This window comes from Papio anubis, chromosome 20, assembly GCF_008728515.1.
Source record: "Papio anubis isolate 15944 chromosome 20, Panubis1.0, whole genome shotgun sequence".
NCBI lineage: Eukaryota > Metazoa > Chordata > Mammalia > Primates > Cercopithecidae > Papio > Papio anubis.
In genome coordinates, this window is record NC_044995.1 from 15,401,079 (window position 1) to 15,418,317 (window position 17,239).

The 17,239-nt window shown below is 53.2% G+C and overlaps 1 protein-coding gene across 3 annotated transcripts in view; it reads right to left on the bottom strand.

Moving 5' to 3' along the window:
• The window catches only part of AXL (AXL receptor tyrosine kinase), a 44,543-nt gene extending 28,116 nt beyond the window's left edge, over positions 1-16,427 (bottom strand). For 2 of the 3 annotated variants that reach the window (XM_003915574.5, XM_003915573.5), the window contains exons 1-6: positions 15,897-16,154; positions 14,529-14,751; positions 14,142-14,242; positions 13,339-13,515; positions 4,155-4,235; positions 3,904-4,019 (exon numbers count right to left, since the gene is read on the bottom strand). In XM_003915574.5, the coding sequence (XP_003915623.1) occupies positions 3,904-4,019; positions 4,155-4,235; positions 13,339-13,515; positions 14,142-14,242; positions 14,529-14,751; positions 15,897-15,981 (783 nt within the window). In that variant the 5' untranslated portion in view covers positions 15,982-16,154. Of the gene's footprint in view, positions 1-3,903; positions 4,020-4,154; positions 4,236-13,338; positions 13,516-14,141; positions 14,243-14,528; positions 14,752-15,896 lie in introns of all 3 variants that reach the window. The other variant, XM_009194551.3, reaches the window with a different exon arrangement.
• Between the last annotated feature and the right edge of the window lie 812 nt (positions 16,428-17,239).

The following is a 17,239-nucleotide window of genomic DNA, read 5'->3' on the forward strand; positions in this document are numbered from 1 at the left end:
TAGTAGAGACAGGGTTTCTCCATGTTGGTCAGGCTGGTCTCAAATTCCCAACCTCAGATGATCTGCCCGCCTCAGCCTCCCAAAGTGCTGGGATTACAGGCATGAGCCACCGCGCCCAGCCTGTCACTTATTATTTTATGTGTGTTTCCTGGTAACAAGTGTCAAGCTCTGCATAGCAGCACAAGTTCCCACACCTATTCTGCCCCAGGAATGGCACACTCAGGGTGGAGGGGGCCACCGCTGGTGTACACATCTGTATAGCCCTGCCACATGGAACCACAAAACCCCCATAACCACACAACTCACAGCCACGCACCTCAGGAATGCTGCAGCCAAGGACTTCCCCTTCACCCTGGAGACCCCAGCCATATAGCCACACAGTATGTCAGGAAGGAGTTTACTGCCACAGGGTGTGGGATCTAAAGCCAGATTCCTTGGATCTAAGTCCTGGGTTGGATGCTGTTTGCTGTGTGATCTAGAGTGAGTGTCTTAACTTCTCTGAGTCTCAGTGTCTGTCTCTGGAAAATGGGCATCACAGTTCCTACTTGTCAGGGTATAAGGTTTAATGACATGATGCATATAAACTGCTTTGCACGTTATAATTATCAACAGCTAACATTTGTTTTCTTGCTTTCTTGCTTTCTTTTTTTTAGGCAGGGTCTCACTCTGTCACACAAGCTGGAGTGCAGTGGTGCAATGACAGCCCCACCTAATTTTTTAATTATTTGGAGAGACGGGGTTTCACCATGTTGGCCAGGCAGGTCTCAAACTCCTAGGCTCAAACGATCCACCTGCCTCGGCCTCCCAAAGGGCTGGTATTACAGGTGTGAGCCATGGCACCCGGCCTAGCAAACATTTCTTGAGTGCCAAATATGTACCAAGCTCCCTGTCAAGCACATTCCTGGATGAACTCATTGACTTTGCACTACCACCCTATGGGGTCAATTTCTTTTCTCATCCCCATTGTACAGACAGGGAAGCCAAGGCCCAGAGAGGTTCAGCAACTTGCCCAAAGTCACACAGCCCCCATGGGGGGAGATGACACCACCACGAGACCTGGGGAGGACTAGGGGCAGATGGTGGGTACAAGGAGGGGTGAGGCTGTCACCATGCCTGCTCTCTGACCCACAGTGACAAACAGGAAGAGGAACCTCTACCAGGACAGAGGGGAGATGGGTACAGACAGTTGGTCTCCCCGTGCCTGCTCCCACTTCTCTTTTCCCTGGGACGGCTGTGACCCTCCCACTGGAACTCTTCAGCCCTAGCCTGTGTGCAGCAGGAAGTGAGACCTGGAGAGGGAAGAGGACACACTTCTGCTTTCCTGGGAACACTTGGTGGATGTGGGCAGGGGTGCAGCTGATGCCTGACCTGGCATTTGAGGTCTCCCGAATCCGGCTGGCCTCTGGGATTGAATCTCAACTTAGGCTTTCTAGCCCCGGGGAGGGGTGGAGGGTAGGGAAAGGTCACTTCCCCTCTCTGGGCCTCAGTTCCTTACCTTGAAAAAGGGAAGATTAATAGCCACTATTTTTTTTTTTTTTTTTCCTGAGACTGAGTCTCACTCTGTCACCCAGGCTGGAGAGCAGACGTTCAATCATGCCTCACTGCAGTCCTGACTGTCAGGCTCAGGTGATTGTCCCACTTCCGCCTCCCGAGTAGCTGGGACTACAGGTGCGTGCCACCACGCTCAGCTAAATTTTTTGAATTTTTTGTACAGACATGCCTCAGCTCCATGAAGTTCTGGGATTACAGGCGTGAGCTATCATGCCCAGTCAACAGCCACTATTTTCTAGGTTTAAAATGACAAGCAGATGGGGTTGTGCTCAGGGCATATAAGTATAAGACAATTCCTGTTTAATCAAGCACTGACTCTAAACATTTTCTCAGGGCCCGGCACGGTGGCTCACGCCTGTAATCCTAGCACTTTGGGAGGTCGCGGTGGGCGGATCACTTCAGGTCAGGAGTTCGAGACCAGCCTGGCCAACATGGCGAAACCTTGTCTCTACTAAAAATATAAAAATTAGCTGGGCATGGTAGCGGGCACCTGTAAGCTAGCTACTCAGGAGACTGAGGCAGGAGAATTGCTTGAACCCAGGAGGCTGAGCTTGCAATAAGCTGTGATCATGTCACAGCACTCCAGTCTGGGTGACAGAGCGAGACTCTGTCTCAAAAAAAAGAAAAGAAAAGAAAAAAACAAAAAACAGTTTATAAGGAGGTTAGGAGCATGACATGGGTTTGCTATGACCTTGGACAAGCTGGTTAACCACTCTGAGCCTTAGTTTCTTCATCTGGAAAATGGGTGTATCCATAGACCCTCCTTCACAAACACACGAGGAGGTGTGCATAAAACTTTAATGCAAGGCCTGGTGCACAGCGGACACTCAGTAGAAGTTGGTCATTCTTCATTACTGTCATCTACCACCATAGGCACTGTCCACCCCCTATCTCCAACATTCTAATCTCAGAGAACTTCAGACCAGAATTCAGCCTTATATTTACAGATCTGTGAGTTTGGTTTTGGTTTTTGGTTTTCTTCTTTCTGTCTTTTTTTTTTTTTTTTTTGAGACGGAAGTTCGCTCTTGTTACCCAAGCTGGAGTGCAATGGCACGATCTCGGCTCACTGCAACCTCTGCCTCCCAGGTTCAAGTGATTCTCCTGCCTCAGCCTCCCGAGTAGCTGGGATTACAGGTGTGTGCCACCACACCTGGCTAATTTTTTGTATTTTTAGTAGAAATGGGGTTTCACCATGTTAGCCAGGCTGGTCTCGAACTCCTGACCTCAGGTGATCCACCCGCCTTGGCCTCCCAAAGTGCTGGGGTTATAGGTGTGAGCCACCACACCTGGCCTGGTTTTAGTTTTCTTACTCTAGGAGCAACTTGAGGGCAGAGTCTGGGTCTAGCTCATCTGGGTGGTAATATATCCTTCTAGCAAATATTCCCTACTGTATGTCTGGTCCTGTGCTGGGCAAGAATGAAGAGCCAGTGGTGACTGGGACAGCTCCAGCCCTGCCCATCAGAGCTTACATTCCAGTAGGGGACAGACCCATCCCTGGACAGTGACCACACAGAGTAGCCAGGGCTGGGATGGGAGAAGTGGAGGGTTCTGGGTACCCAGTGGTGACAGAAATGGCTCCAGATCCTGCTGTCTCAGGGCTCCCACTCTGGCTAGAGTTAATATCACTAATACTGAAAATAATTTAGACACCTGATCATTTTCATTTTGTTAAATTTGTTTTTTGGTTTTAAGACAGAGTCTCACTCTGTCACCCAGGCTGGAGAGCAGTGGCGTGATCTTGGCTCACTGCAACCTCCACTCACTGCAACCTCCGCCTCCCAGCTTCAAACAATTCTCCTGTCTCATCCCCCTGAGTAGCTGGGACTACAAGCCCATGCCACCAGGCCCAGCTCATTTTTGTATTTTTAGTAGAGATGCGGTTTCGCTATGTTGGCCAGGCCAGTCTCGAACTCCTGACCTCAAATGATCCGTACACCTCGGCCTCCCAAAGTGCTGGGATTATAGGCATGAGCCACTGTGCCTGGCCAATTTTGTTAAGCTTGTTTCCTATGTTCGATATACCATTTTAAGTTGGTAATTTGCATTCACTCATTGAATTCAATTCACTCATTGAATTTTCACACTAAGCATTCCGGGTAGGCACTACCATTATGTCCAATTTGTAGACGAGAGAACTGAGCCCCAGAGAGATTAAGCCTCCTACTCAAGCTCACACAGTCAGAAGGTGGTGGAGCTAGGATTCGAACCCAGGACATCTGGCTCAACCCCCCCAGGCTCTACTGCTTCTCAACAGTGGCGGAGAAGTGGTGGATTCCCAGGGAGAGGATGAGGGTTGTGGATGTGGGTGGAAGGAGGCCTGAGACTGAAATGAACCAAGTTTGGGCGTCTCACCTGCAGGGTGCAGTGGGTCAGGGGGTAGATGCCGCTCAGGCCTGGAGTCCAAGCCACCTCCAGCTCCGTGGGTTGGCGGGAGACCAGATGGAGGTTACGGGGCTGCTGGGGGAGCACTGTGGACAAACAGGAGGGATTGACCCTGGGGAGCCTTTGCTCAAAGCTCCCTACCCTGCTCTCCGCCCCCACTCTGACCCCAGACCCAAGCCCTACCCTCTGATGCCCAGCTCCCCACCTCCCAACCCTGTCACCTGTGATGGTGGCCGTGCGGGATGTGGTGACCCCCTTGGCGTTATGGGCTTCGCAGGAGAAAGAGGATGTCTTGTTCAGCCCTAGGGAGTCACATGAGGGAAGGGCCCAGTATCAGAGAGGGGCAGGAAGGGCTCCCGGGCCATGCCGGGCCACTCCTACCACGGCCTGCCTGACCAGGGTCAGTGCAGCCCACACAGGCACTTGCCTGAAGGGAGAGTTAGCGGAGTTGAGGGCAATGAGTTAGGAACACAGCCTCCATCCCCAAACGCAAGGATGGCTTGGCTTCAGCCCTAACCTCCCGCCACACAGACACACATAGTACAGACACACACAGCCACACATAGGCACAGGCACACACGTTCTCACACACATTCTTACACCTCAGAGACACACTTATACACACACATAGACATATACTCACACAGACACACACAAAGACTCACACAGCCACACACAGGCACAGGCACACACACTCATACACACACATAGACACACATACACAGACACACACAAAGACACACAACCACACACAGGCACAGGCACACACACTCTTACACCCCAGATAGACACACACTCATACACACACATAGATATATATGCTCACACAGACACACACATAGCCACACACAGGCACACACAGGCACAGGCGTGCACACACACACATTTTTACACCCCAGAGAGAGACACATACTCATGCACACACATGCTCACACAGACACACACACAGCCACACACAGGCACACACACACATTCTTACACCCCAGATAGAGACACATACTCATAGACACACATATAAACACACATGCTTACACACATGCACAGCCACAGAGACACAGCCATACACACACACACAGTCTGTCTCACACACACAGATTCTTACACCTAGATACATACTCATATATACATATATAGACACACAGAAACACACATGCTTGTATATATGGACATAGACACATATATACATACACATAGACACACAAAAGCATACACAGACACACACACACAGGAGACACACAAACATGCACACACATGCACAAACACAGGCACCCTAACTCACAGGGTCACACGTATGGGCACACACACCTGCTAGACACACTTAAGGAAACCGGCCCATGGCTGTGCGTCAATGGAGACGTGTCTGTTCATCTCTAAGCTCGCCTCCTACCAACCCCTCTCCCGCTCTCCCCGTCACACGCTCTGCTCCAGCCACACTGGCCTCCAGGGTCTCTGGAACGAATACATGAAGCATGTTTCTACCCCGAGAACTGTGCACTGTTCCCTGTGCTCAAAACAGTCTTCCACAAATGTCCACGTGACTCGCACCCTCTTCTTTCATTTTTGTTCCTCAACAACACCTCTCAGTCCGCTGGGCCTGGCCACCCTGTTAATATTGGAGCTTGGCCATGCGTGGTGGCTCATGACTGTAATCCCAGCACTTTGGGAGGCCGAGTCAGGAGGATCGCTTGAGGCCAGGAGTTAGAGACCAGCCTGGGCAACATGGTGAGACCCCATCTCTACTAAAAAGAGAAAAATTAGCCAGGTGTGGTGGTGCACACCTGTAGTCCCAGCTACTTAGGAGGCTGAGGTGGGGGGACTACCTGTGCCCAGGGAGGTGGAGGCTGCAGTGAGCTGTGATCGTGCCACTGCACTCCAACCTGGGCGACGAAGTGTGGCCCTGTCTCAAAAAAATTAAAAATAATAAAATGAAATATAAAGGCTGGGCACAGTGGCTCGCGCCTGTAATCCCAGTCTTGGGAGGCCGAGGCAGGTGGATCGCCTAAGGTCAGAAGTTGGAGACCAGCCTGGCCAACATAGTGAAACCTCGTCTCTACTAAAAATACAAAAAATTAGCTGGGCGTAGTGGCAGGCCCCTGTAATCCCAGCTACTCAGGAGGTTGAGACAGGAGAATTGCTTGAACCCAGGAGGCAGAGGCTGCAGTGAGCTGAGATCACGCCATTGCACTCCAGTCTGGGCAACAAGAGCGAAACTCTGTCTAAAAAAAAAAAAAAAAGAAAAAGAATAAAATAAAATAAATAAATAAATAAAAAATAAAATAAAATTGGAGGTAACTGGAGCTTCCCCTGCAAATCTACCCCCTTCTCGCTTTACTTTTCCTCTTTGGTTCTTCTCATAGCCCAGCATACTTTACCTGTTACCCAGGTACCTTGTCCATTGTCAGTTTCCCCCACTAGAATGTCAGCTCCAGGAGGGCAGGGGTTGTGTCTGTTTCGTCCCCTGCTGTGTCAGGATGGTCTGGCACACAATAGATGTGCCATAAATGCGTGTTGAACGAGTGAGTGAATGTGCGTTCAGCTGTGTACTTATGAGTATCCCTGGGCATAGGTGCAGAAATGTGAGTGTGTGTAATTCCACAGGGGAGTTCATGTATTGTGTCTTGACTGTTTTTTTCTTTTCTTTTCTTTTCTTTTTTGAGAGTCTTGTTCTGTCACCCAGGCTAGAGTGCAGTGGGATAATCTTGGCTCGCTGCAACCTCCGCCTCCCGGGTTCAAGTGATTCTCCTGCCTCAGCCTTCTGAATAGCTGGGATTACAGGAGCGCGCCACCACACCTGGCTAATTTTTGTGTTTTTTAGTAGAGATAGGGTTTCACCATGTCGGCCAGGCTGGTCTCAAACTCCTGACCTCAAGTGATCTGTCCACGTCACCCTCACAAAGTGCTAGGATTACAGGCATGAGCCACCGTGCCTGGCCTTGTTTTTGAGTGAAGGTGGATTGCCTTCACTCCCTAATGGGGTGGTGGTGGCGTTGGTATCACAGGCGTGCACACACAGAAGCACATACAAGTACAGAGACAAACGCAAGAGACACAGACCTGCAAGCACACATAGATACCCAACACACACCGCTATACAACATGCATCAGTCCCCCTTTATCCGAAGTTTCACTTTTTGAGGTTTCAGTTACTCTTAGTCTAAAAATATTCAATGGAAAATTCCAGATATAACTCCTAAGTTTTAAATTGCACGCCGTTCTGTGTACTGTGATGAAACCTCATGCCATCCCACTCTGGTTGGCCTGGAACATGAATCCCCCCTTTGTCCCGCATCTCAGTGCTATAGCTGATACCTGTCTGTGGGTCACTTAGCTATCAGATCGACTGTCCTGGTATTGCAGTGCTGGTGTTCAAGAAACTCTTATTTTTCTAAATAATGGCCTGGCCGGGTGCTGTGGTTCACGCCTGCAATCCCAGCACTTTGGGAGGCCGAGGCGGTGGATCACTTGAGGTTAGAAGTTTAATACAAGCCTGGGCAACATAGTGAAATCCCCATCTCTACTAAAAATACAAAAAAAAAAAATCAGCCAGGCATAGTGGCGGACACCTGTAATCCCAGCTATTCGGGAGGCTGAGGCACGATAATCACTAAAACCCGGGTGGCGGAGGTTGCAGTGAGCCGAGATCCAGCCTAGGTGACAGACCAAGACTTTGTCTTAAAAAAAAAAAAAAAAAAAAAAGCCCCAATGTGCAAAATAATGATGGCTGCAATTCGGATAGGCCAAAGAGAAGCCTTAAAGTGCTTCCTTTTAAGTGAAAAGGCGAAAGTTCTCCACTTAGAAAAAGATAATCAATGGCCGGGCGCAGTGGCTCACGCCTGTAATGCCAGCACTTTGGGAGGCCGAGGTGGGTGGATCACGAGGAGTTTGAGACGAGCCTGACCAACATGGTGAAACCCTGTCTCTACTAAAAATACAAAAATTAGCCAGGTATGGAGGTGCACACCTGTAATCTCAGCTACTCAGGAGGCTGAGGCAGGAGAATTGCTTGAACCCAGGAGGTGGAGGTTGCAGTGAGCGGAGATCGCACCATTGCACTCCAGCCTGGGCAACAGGAGCTAAACTCCGTCTCAAAAAAAAAAAAAAGATAATCACGTACACTGAGGTAGGTAAGATCTACAGTAAGAAAACAATCTATCTGCGAAATTGTGAAGGAAAAAGAAAGTTATGCATAGTATACATAGGGCTTAGTATTATTCATTATTTCAGGCTTTTGCGGGGGTCTTAGAGAATGTATCCTGGTGAATAAGGGGAACCCCTCAACACAGATACACATAGAAACATAGTCAGCCCCCCAACACACACACACACACAATGTCTGTGCTAGGGTGTAAGAAGGATCAAGTTTTTCGTTTTGTTTTTTGAGAGAGGGTCTTGCTCTGTCACCCAGGCTGGAGTGCAGTGGCACAATCACGGCTCACTGCAGCCTTGATTTTCAGGGCTCAAGCGATTCTCCTGTCTCATCCTCCCGAGTGGCTGGGACTACAGGAGGCCACCACACTTCGCTAACTTTTAAATTTTTTTGTAGAGAAGAGGGGAGTCTCACTATGTTGCCCAGACTTTTCTCAAACTTCTGGCCCCAAGCGATCCTCCCGCCTCGGCCTCCCAAACTGTTGGAATTGCAGGCTGAGCCACTCCGTGCCTGGACCCGGGACCAAGTCTTGTAAGTGCAACTGCAGTTCTCCGTGTTGTTTACGCGTGTGCCTGTGCATCTGCGTCTGTGTTTCTGAGATGGTATGTTTGTGATCCTGCGTGTATCTGTGGATGGCATGTATGTGCGTATGTTGAGTATCTGTGTGCGTGTCTCTCGTGTTTCCTCCGTGCGTATACGCCTGTGTTCCCACCGCGTTCGCAAGGGAGGCTCTCCATCCGCAGACACAAAGTTTCCTTTTCTCCATCAGCGGAGGGAGTGGAATGGGGCAAAGTCTGCAGAGGCCGGAAGCGGGTGGGTAGGGGAGCTCCTCAGTCGCCGCTTCCTAGGTGGCCGTTCCCAGCCAAGGTCAGGTGCCCGCTCCCACAGCCCCCGCGCCCCGAAGGCCCCGCGCCCGCAGCCCCCGCGCTGCCAGGAGGAGAAACAGTACAGTCCCGGGCTGGCGGCCCGAGAGGGGGCGGGGAGCCTGGGTCAGGTCCAGCCACCTGGCACGTGGGGCCCCGCCAGGGTCAGCGCGCGGGAGCTGGCGCCGCCGGCCGGAGAAGCCCTGGGGCGGGAGGTGGGTTCTGGAGCCGGGTTCCGTTCCGACCGCAGCATTCCTGCCCCCGCGTGAGTCACCGGGGGCACCTCCCCACCCCAGCGCTTCCGGCCGGCTTCGGGGGCGCGGAGCCAGAGCCGGGATACCCCTTCCCAGGCCCCAACGGCCGCACCTTGAGTGAAGGGGACAGGAGGAACTGGGACCCCTTCCCTTCCAGAATTCTCTTGCTTTACCGCAGGAGGACAGGAGCAGGCCGACTCCAGATGTGCTTTCCAGATGTCCTGACCATCCCCCCCCAACCCCTGCTCTCCGCCCCAGCTTTTCCAGAGAATGAGAGGGATGGAAGGAGGAGGGGCACGCCCTGAGTCAGATAGAGGGACAGAAGCACACAAACGGACAAAATTCCTTCACACAGCAACCCCCCCAACACACTCACAATGACTCACACTTAAACACACAGGGGCTGTTATTAGCACAGAAAACGCAGCACTTGGTAAGTTAACAGCACACAGATATGCAAGGGCTGATGTCACAAACACAGTGACACAAAAACACCGTGACTCACACATATACACACGGACTGACACTGATGTACGTTCATAAAGAGACATGTATGCATACAAGCCAACGTGGGACAAACACATCAACACACAGTCGCACGTGTACAGATTGATTACGAACACCTAGCAGCGCAATATACATCTAGACTGATGCCAACACACACACAAAACTAAATGTCCCTGTATATTGAGAGACACACACCACACAACAGCATACATGGAGTTGAGGTGGACAGATGCACACCAGGACACAATGAAGGGTTATGGTGACCTGCTCAGACACAGACACGCTGATACGTACCAATACACAGCCTTTATCTATGCCATAAGATGGAGCTGGATGCACCCAGGTTTCATGTTCACCGAGACACAGACTGATACAAAAACACATTTGCGCTGGGTGCGGTGGCTCACGCCTGTAATCCCAGTACTTTGGAAGGCCGAGGCCGGTGGATCACTTGAGGTCAGAAGTTCGAGACTAGTCTGGCCAACAGGATGAAACCCTGTCTCTACTAAAAATACAAAAATAAGCTGGGCGTGCCTGTAATCCCAGCTACTCAGGAGGCTGAGGCAGGAGAATTGCTTGAACCCGGGAGGCGGAAGTTACAGTAAGCCAAGCTCGTGTCACTGCACTCCAGCATGGGTGACAGAGTGCGACTCTGTCTCAAAAAAAAAAAAAAAAACAAACCAAAAAACAAAAAACAAAGAAACACAGTTTCGTAGATGCGCAGGCCTGATGCAGACACAAGGATGGAGACACTGCCATGGACACATAGATTGACACAGACACACATGTATACGCTGGCTGGTAAGCATCCTTGGGTCATGTACTCAGAGGCAGCAGGGGCCAGTGCACACACAGGGAGACCAGAGAGAAGCAGAGAGGGCTGTTGCACACACACACACAGATCTGTGACGACAGTCATACACCAACGTGCCTTACCCTGTGACATATATACACATGCCACAGAGACATCTATGGACACACACACAAAGCTGGTAAGAGGCTGAGGGTTGAGTGCAGTGGCTCACGCCTGTAAATCCCAACACTTTGGGAGGCCGAGGTGGGGGGATTACTTGAGGCCAGGAGTTCAAGACCAGCCGGGGTAACATGGCAAGACCCCGTCTCTACCAAAAAATATAAAAATTATCCAGGTATGGTGGCGCATGCCTGTAGTCCCAGCTGCTTGAGGGGTGGGTGGGTGCTGAGGTAGGAGGATTGCTTGAGCCCAGGAGGTGGAGGCTACAGTGAGCCATGATCACAGTACTGCACTCCAGCCTGGGTTACATAGCGAGAGCTTGTCTTGAAAAAAAATAAGGGAAAAAAAAATGCTGGTAAGAAACACAAGTTATCCATGGACACATGCTGATTCTGCAAGGGAACAGAAGCTCTCACTAGGACACGCTCACACCCATAGCTGCACACCTGTGGGCTGACACTACCACCTGCATACAGAGAGGTGTGCAGCATAGCCCCAAACCCACTACCCTCCATGCACACTTTACTTTCATACAGTGAGTCTCAGCTGTGAACACACAAACACAAAAAAGAGGGACAGACACAGGCTGACACTGGTATACTCAGTCATGCACACATACACAGACACCCATACACGGGCAACCCCTAAGAAACGTATAGAGAGAGACATACTATGAAGATCCAAACACACTGGGACAGAACCCAAGTTGAAGGAAATATACTTAGTCACACACACACACACACACACATACATACCACACACAGGACATCCACAGAAGCCCACCCTCGCCAAGGCACACCCTCACACAGAGGTTGTGCTGACGGATACACTAACACTCAGATCCAGAACACACGGATATCCAGACACCCCACCACACCACACAGACATGCACAGACCCTCACACCTGTGCAGCCCCCATTCCTCTCCCTTCCCTCCCCTTCTTATGGGACCTGCCAGGCTGACTCATGCCCCATCCCCAACCCTGGTCCCTACTCAGGCACTCGAGCCATGGGCCTGAGTCACTCCTCTGGGGTCAGCATGCTCACCAGGTCTTCCTTGCAACTCAGGGTCCCAGGAATGCTAAGAATGTGAGCTCCTCCCTCCACCCTGGAGACCCCCAGCTAGGAGGCCACTCCTCATTCCAGCAGAGAGAGGCAGCAGGTTGGGAGTGTGGGAAGCTGATGCCCTCAAGGCTGTAGCCTCCTTCCTCTATGGAGCCTCTGCCATCTGCTCCTCAGTCTTTCCTCCTTCAGTAGGGAGAACCCCCTGAGTTCAGGGTCCCCCAGTGATGCCTCTGACCACTGTGTAACCCTGAGCTCTGTCCTGCCTTGTCTGCATGGTGCAGAAGGGAATGGTCACCAAGAAGGAGAGGGTTTCTGTCACTCAAACTTCCCTGTCCTGTCTTTTGTTTTGTTTGGTTTTTTGTTTTGAGACAGAGTCTTGCTCTGTCACCCAGGCTGGAGCGCAGTGGTGCGATCTTGGCTCACTGCAACCTCCACCTCTTGGGTTCAAGCAATTCTCCTGCCTCAGCCTCCCAAGTAGCTGGGACTACAGATGCCTGTCACCACGCCTGGCTGATTTTTGTATTTTTGGTAAAGATGGGGTTTTACCATGTTGGCCAGGCTGGTTTCAAACTCCTGGCCTCAAGTGATCCACCTGCCTCAGCCTCCCAAAGTGCTGGAATTACAGGCGTGAGCCACCATGCCCGGCTTCCCTGTCCTGTCTATGTACAACTTGGGTCACTGTGGCCTGTCCCTTCCAGTGTCTTTCTGTCTCTCTCTGTCTCCCACTTTTTTTTGTTTTGTTTTATTTTGAGACGGCGTCTTGCTCTGTCACCCAGGCTGGAGTGCAGTGGCGAGATCTGGGCTCACTGCAAGCTCCGCCTCCTGGGTTCACACCATTCTCCTGCCTCAGTCTCCCAAGTAGCTGGGACTACAGGCACCTGTCACCACGCCCGGCTAATTTTTTTGTATTTTTAGTAGAGATGGGGTTTCACCATGTTAGCCAGGATGGTCTTGATCTCCTGACCTCGTGATCTGCCCGCCTAGGCCTCCCAAAGTGCTGGGATTACAGGAGTGAGCCACCGCGCCCAGCCTCTGTCTCCCACTTTCTTCCTGTTCTCTCTTCTTTGGGTTCAGTTTCCCCAGTGGGGACCGGGCTGGACATCCTCCCTTTGACCGAGGTCAGCAGGGCTTGTTAGGGCAGGAGGTGGGCCGGTTGTGGAGGGAGGCGGAAGAGAGGAGGGCACAGTTGATTCTGGTGCCCTGCTTGGGTCAAGGGCTGACAAAGGGGCACCAGGCCCACACACACTCAGGCCATGGAACAGCTCAGAGGGAACCCAGGACAAAGAATTCTATTCAGAGAGAGGCTAGGGTGAATGGAGGGAGAGAGAAGCAGAGAGACAGAGAAAGAGACACATACAGAGAGAGACAGAAGGACACACACACCGAGAGACAGAAAGACCGAAAAAGGCATTTGGAGAGAAACAAGGTAAGTAGAGACAGAGAGGCAGAGACAAACTCAGAGGGAGAAACAGAGAGACAGACAGTGAGGGACAGAAGGACAGTCAGACACCCACGCAGAGGTCGCAATGCTCTCTTGCTCCTGACTCCAGCCCTGCCCGGCCCCCTGTGCAGAGCTGACCCACATCCCCGGACTCACCTGGAACATGCAGGTTGCGCTGGGGACCATGACCTGGAGCTGTGGCCAGGGGGACAGCATCCTGGAGCCAGAGTAGGTCCACGGGCTCTGGGGGTCCCTGGGCTTGGCAGCTCAGGTTGAAGGGGGTGTTGGCGGCCACAGTCCTGTCCTCAGGCTCCTCCAGGAAGTAAGGCAAGCCTGTGGGGGTGGGCAGTGGTAGAGGCTGGGGTCCCTCTGAGCCCCCAAGATGTCTGACCCACACTAGGATGCTGTAGGCTTTGGGCAGCAAACTCACCCTGCAGGGTCATTGACCTGCCTGTATCTGATCCCCTGAGGGCACCTGAGCCATACCCAACACACGTGACTCCAATATATGATTCCTCCCATGTCAGACCCCCCAAGATAGCTGAGCTCCTCATGTCTCTCTTCCAGAATGTCTGACAGCTCATCCTCATCTCACTCTACAGATGAGAAAAATGACACCGCTGGGATCGTGGGGAGAGGGGTACGTTGCGTGCCTCTGATGCCTTATCTGATGCCCAGAATGGCGTCCTGTGACCTGATCGTGTCTGATGCCTAGGACATCCAACCACCCCCAAGAAGTCTTTTCACCCAAAGCATATAATTCCCCCAGCCTTGGCCCCGTAACTTATATGGACTCCCAGCTTCTTGACCCCCCAAAACTCTGACATTCTTACTGTATGTCGCCTACGGTCATCCCAAATCCTCCAGCACCCTTTGACTCCTCAGGATTTCTGACTTCCCGCAACCTGTGAGTGCCACACATCCTCTGACCCCTCAGGACCCCTGACCCCAGAGCTCACCCTCCAGCCCTACGTAGCCAGGCTGGGATACGAAGTTCTGATGTCCCAGAAACACCAAACACTGGTACTGTCCCGCATCGGAAAGCTGTAGGGAGGCGATTCTGACAGGGCAAGAGGAGAGACAGAGAGGTTCGGGTCAGAGTTGGACACTGGGAGGGGGTCTGTCAGAACGGAAAGAGGGTGTCCAGCCTGGAAGCTCGTGACAACCACGAAGTAGCTCCTATTATTAACTCATTTTGCAGAAGAGGAAAACGAAACCTAGAGGTTCCATCACACACTCCAAGCCGCACAGCTGACAAGTGGTCGAGCTGGGGTTCCCACCCAGGTGGGCTTTCTGCCCCCTGCGTGACGGAGGTGAGGGTGGGATTTGGGGATATGGCCACACACCTGAGCTGGCTGACCACTATCCAGTCATCCTGCTCATCTTCACCCAGGGGCACCTGGGTCTGGGTGCTGTCCGCGAGCTCCAGGATCTGTCCGTCCCGAAGCCAGTGTACCTCGGGGGGCTCTCCCTGAACCTGGAGCTGACACCGAAGGGTGCCTGTGAGTCCCCGGGCACCTGTGATATTCCCTGGGTTACCCACGAAAGGACTTTCTTCAGCCTGTGTGCCTGCAGGGGCGATGGGAAGAGTTAGCTTAGGAACCCCCCAGCTCCTTCTGGCCCTCAGTTCCACCCTGTCCCTGCCTGCCCACCGGCCGCCAGGACCCTGCCAGGCCCTTAGGCCCACATAGTTGCAGAGTGACCTCAGAGCGGGGTGGAGGGCGGAGGCTCTGAGGGGAGGATGGGAGTCCTCCCAGGGGACTGGGATCCAGCGTCCATCCCATCGGGAAGGAGGCTCGGGATCTGGCAGCCTCCCACGCCCTGCACTGCCTGGCAGGGCCAGCCCCTGCCCCCTCCGTCCTCTCTTAGGTCTCTAGAGACTTAACAGATCATGCTGGTGCTGGTGGATGGAGGGGAAGAATCAGGGGTCGGGGGAGGGAGATAAGGGTGGTGGAGGAGAGAGATAAGGGTGGCGGAGGAGTGAGAAGCCAAAGAAAGTCAGGCAGGGGAGACGAGACAGAAGGAGCAGAGATACAAGGAGTGACAGAAAAAAATGAAGAAACAGCCCTCAAGAGAGAAGACAAGGTGGGCGCGGAGGGGGGATACAGTCACAGAGGGAGGCTGAGAAGAGAGAGAGACTTAGAGAGCGGGGAGAGAGAGAGGCAGAGACTGTGAGAGAAACAGAGACCCACAGAGATAGCAGAGCTGGAGGCAGAGACAGAGAGACAAAGTGAGAGCCTCCTCCCCAGAGATGGCGTGGACTGGTGGGGTAGGGACAAGTTGGAGGGGGGTGTTGGCAGGGAGAAGGCTTTTCCCCCAGGGCTCCAGAGCCCTCCTCATCCCGCCGCCTGACTCGGTCCACTTGGGAAAGATTTCTTCCTTCTCGGCAACCCCCAGCTCAGCCCCTCTTCCCATGGCCCGCTTCTCAGGTCCAGCCCCCACCCCTGCCCTCAGCTTCTCCTTGTCTGTCTGTCTCTCTGGGTCCTCTCTTCCGTACCCCCTGCCCTTCAGTTCCTCTCTCTGTCTTTCTCTCCCTCTGCCGCACTTGGTGTCTCTGAATCTATCTCCTTCTCTTGAAGTCCCTTTTCTGTGGTCCCAGGGAAACTCCCTAAGCCAGCCCAGCCCCCCCCCACACCTGCCATCATCCCCCACCTCCTACCCCTGCCCCAGCCCCTCCGAGGGGGTCCCTGCCCCAAGGAGCCCCCATCACTCACCCCTGGGGGCCATGCACACCCAGCCACACAGCGCCAAGCACCAGGCCAGCGGGACCCTGCCCATCCTGGGGCACCGCCACGCCATGGGTGCCAAACTTTCCTCAGAAGTTGTTGGGCTCCCAGCAGGGGAGGGGGCAGGGCCGGGCTGTCCCCGGCCCTCCCCCCAGCTCCGGGCTCTCTGGATTTGGCACTGCCTGCCTGGCACAGCGGCAGGGGAGGCCCTCGCCACCACCGGCTCTGCTCAGCAGCCGCCTTCTCAGCACCCCTGCCTCTTTCTCTCACTCCCAGACTTGGGCAAACCCTTTCTCCGCCCCTGGCTCCCCCTTTGCCTCCGCCCACCAGGGCCAGAGCCCAGGGGCCACCTGGACAGTCAGGGGTTAACTCAAGAGAGGAGAGGATCAGCCCTTTCTTAAAGGGGCCAGGGAGGGAGCTGAGGAGGGGGAAGGGGACCCTGGTGGCTGTGCCCCCAGTCCTGGGCCAGTGAGGCCGTGTCTCTCTATCCGGGCTCTGGGCGCTGTCCCTCTGGGCTCTGTGTCTGGTAAACATTCCTCCAGAACTCCACTCCCCTCTCAGCTCAGGCCGTGACGCCCCTCTCCCCGCCTCCACCCCCAGCCCAGCCCCAGCCAGGCCTCCTTGGCCCTTCACTCCCCCTCACTCTCACGGCTCCTCGGACAAGGACACACACACACACACACTCTTAGACGTCATTGACACGCAGAGGCTAGGACAAGCAGAGACACGCAGAGAGACCCAGACGGGCAGGGGCATGCTGCTGGCCCACAGACACACAGACAAGCCGGGCCAGGAGCTCAATTCCTGGAGAAACCTCAGAGACAGGAGGACACTACTGGGTGGGCGTCCATGGGGGACACTTACTTAGGGAGACACAGATCTTCAGACACGCCAAAACCTGCGTGGACGCCTAAATGAGACACCAATATACAGGCGACACGGAAGGTGACCCAAGTTGGAATCCCAGTGCTACCACTAACTGTGGGCTACTGGCAAGTGACTGGCCTCCTGAGCCTCAGTTTGTCCATCTGTAAAATGGGAATAAGAATAGTTGTTGGCCGGCAGTAACTCACTCCTGTAATCTCAGCACTTTGGGAGGCCAAGGTGGGATGATCACTTAAGCCCAGGAGTTTGAGACCAGACTGGTCAATGCAGCGAGACCCCCATCTCTACAAGAAGTTTAAAAATTAAAACTTGAGGCCGGGCGCGGTGGCTCAAGCCTGTAATCCCAGCACTTTGGGAGGCCGAGATGGGCGGATCACGAGGTCAGGAGATCGAGACCATCCTGGCTAACATGGTAAAACCCTCTCTCTACTAAAAAATACAAAAAA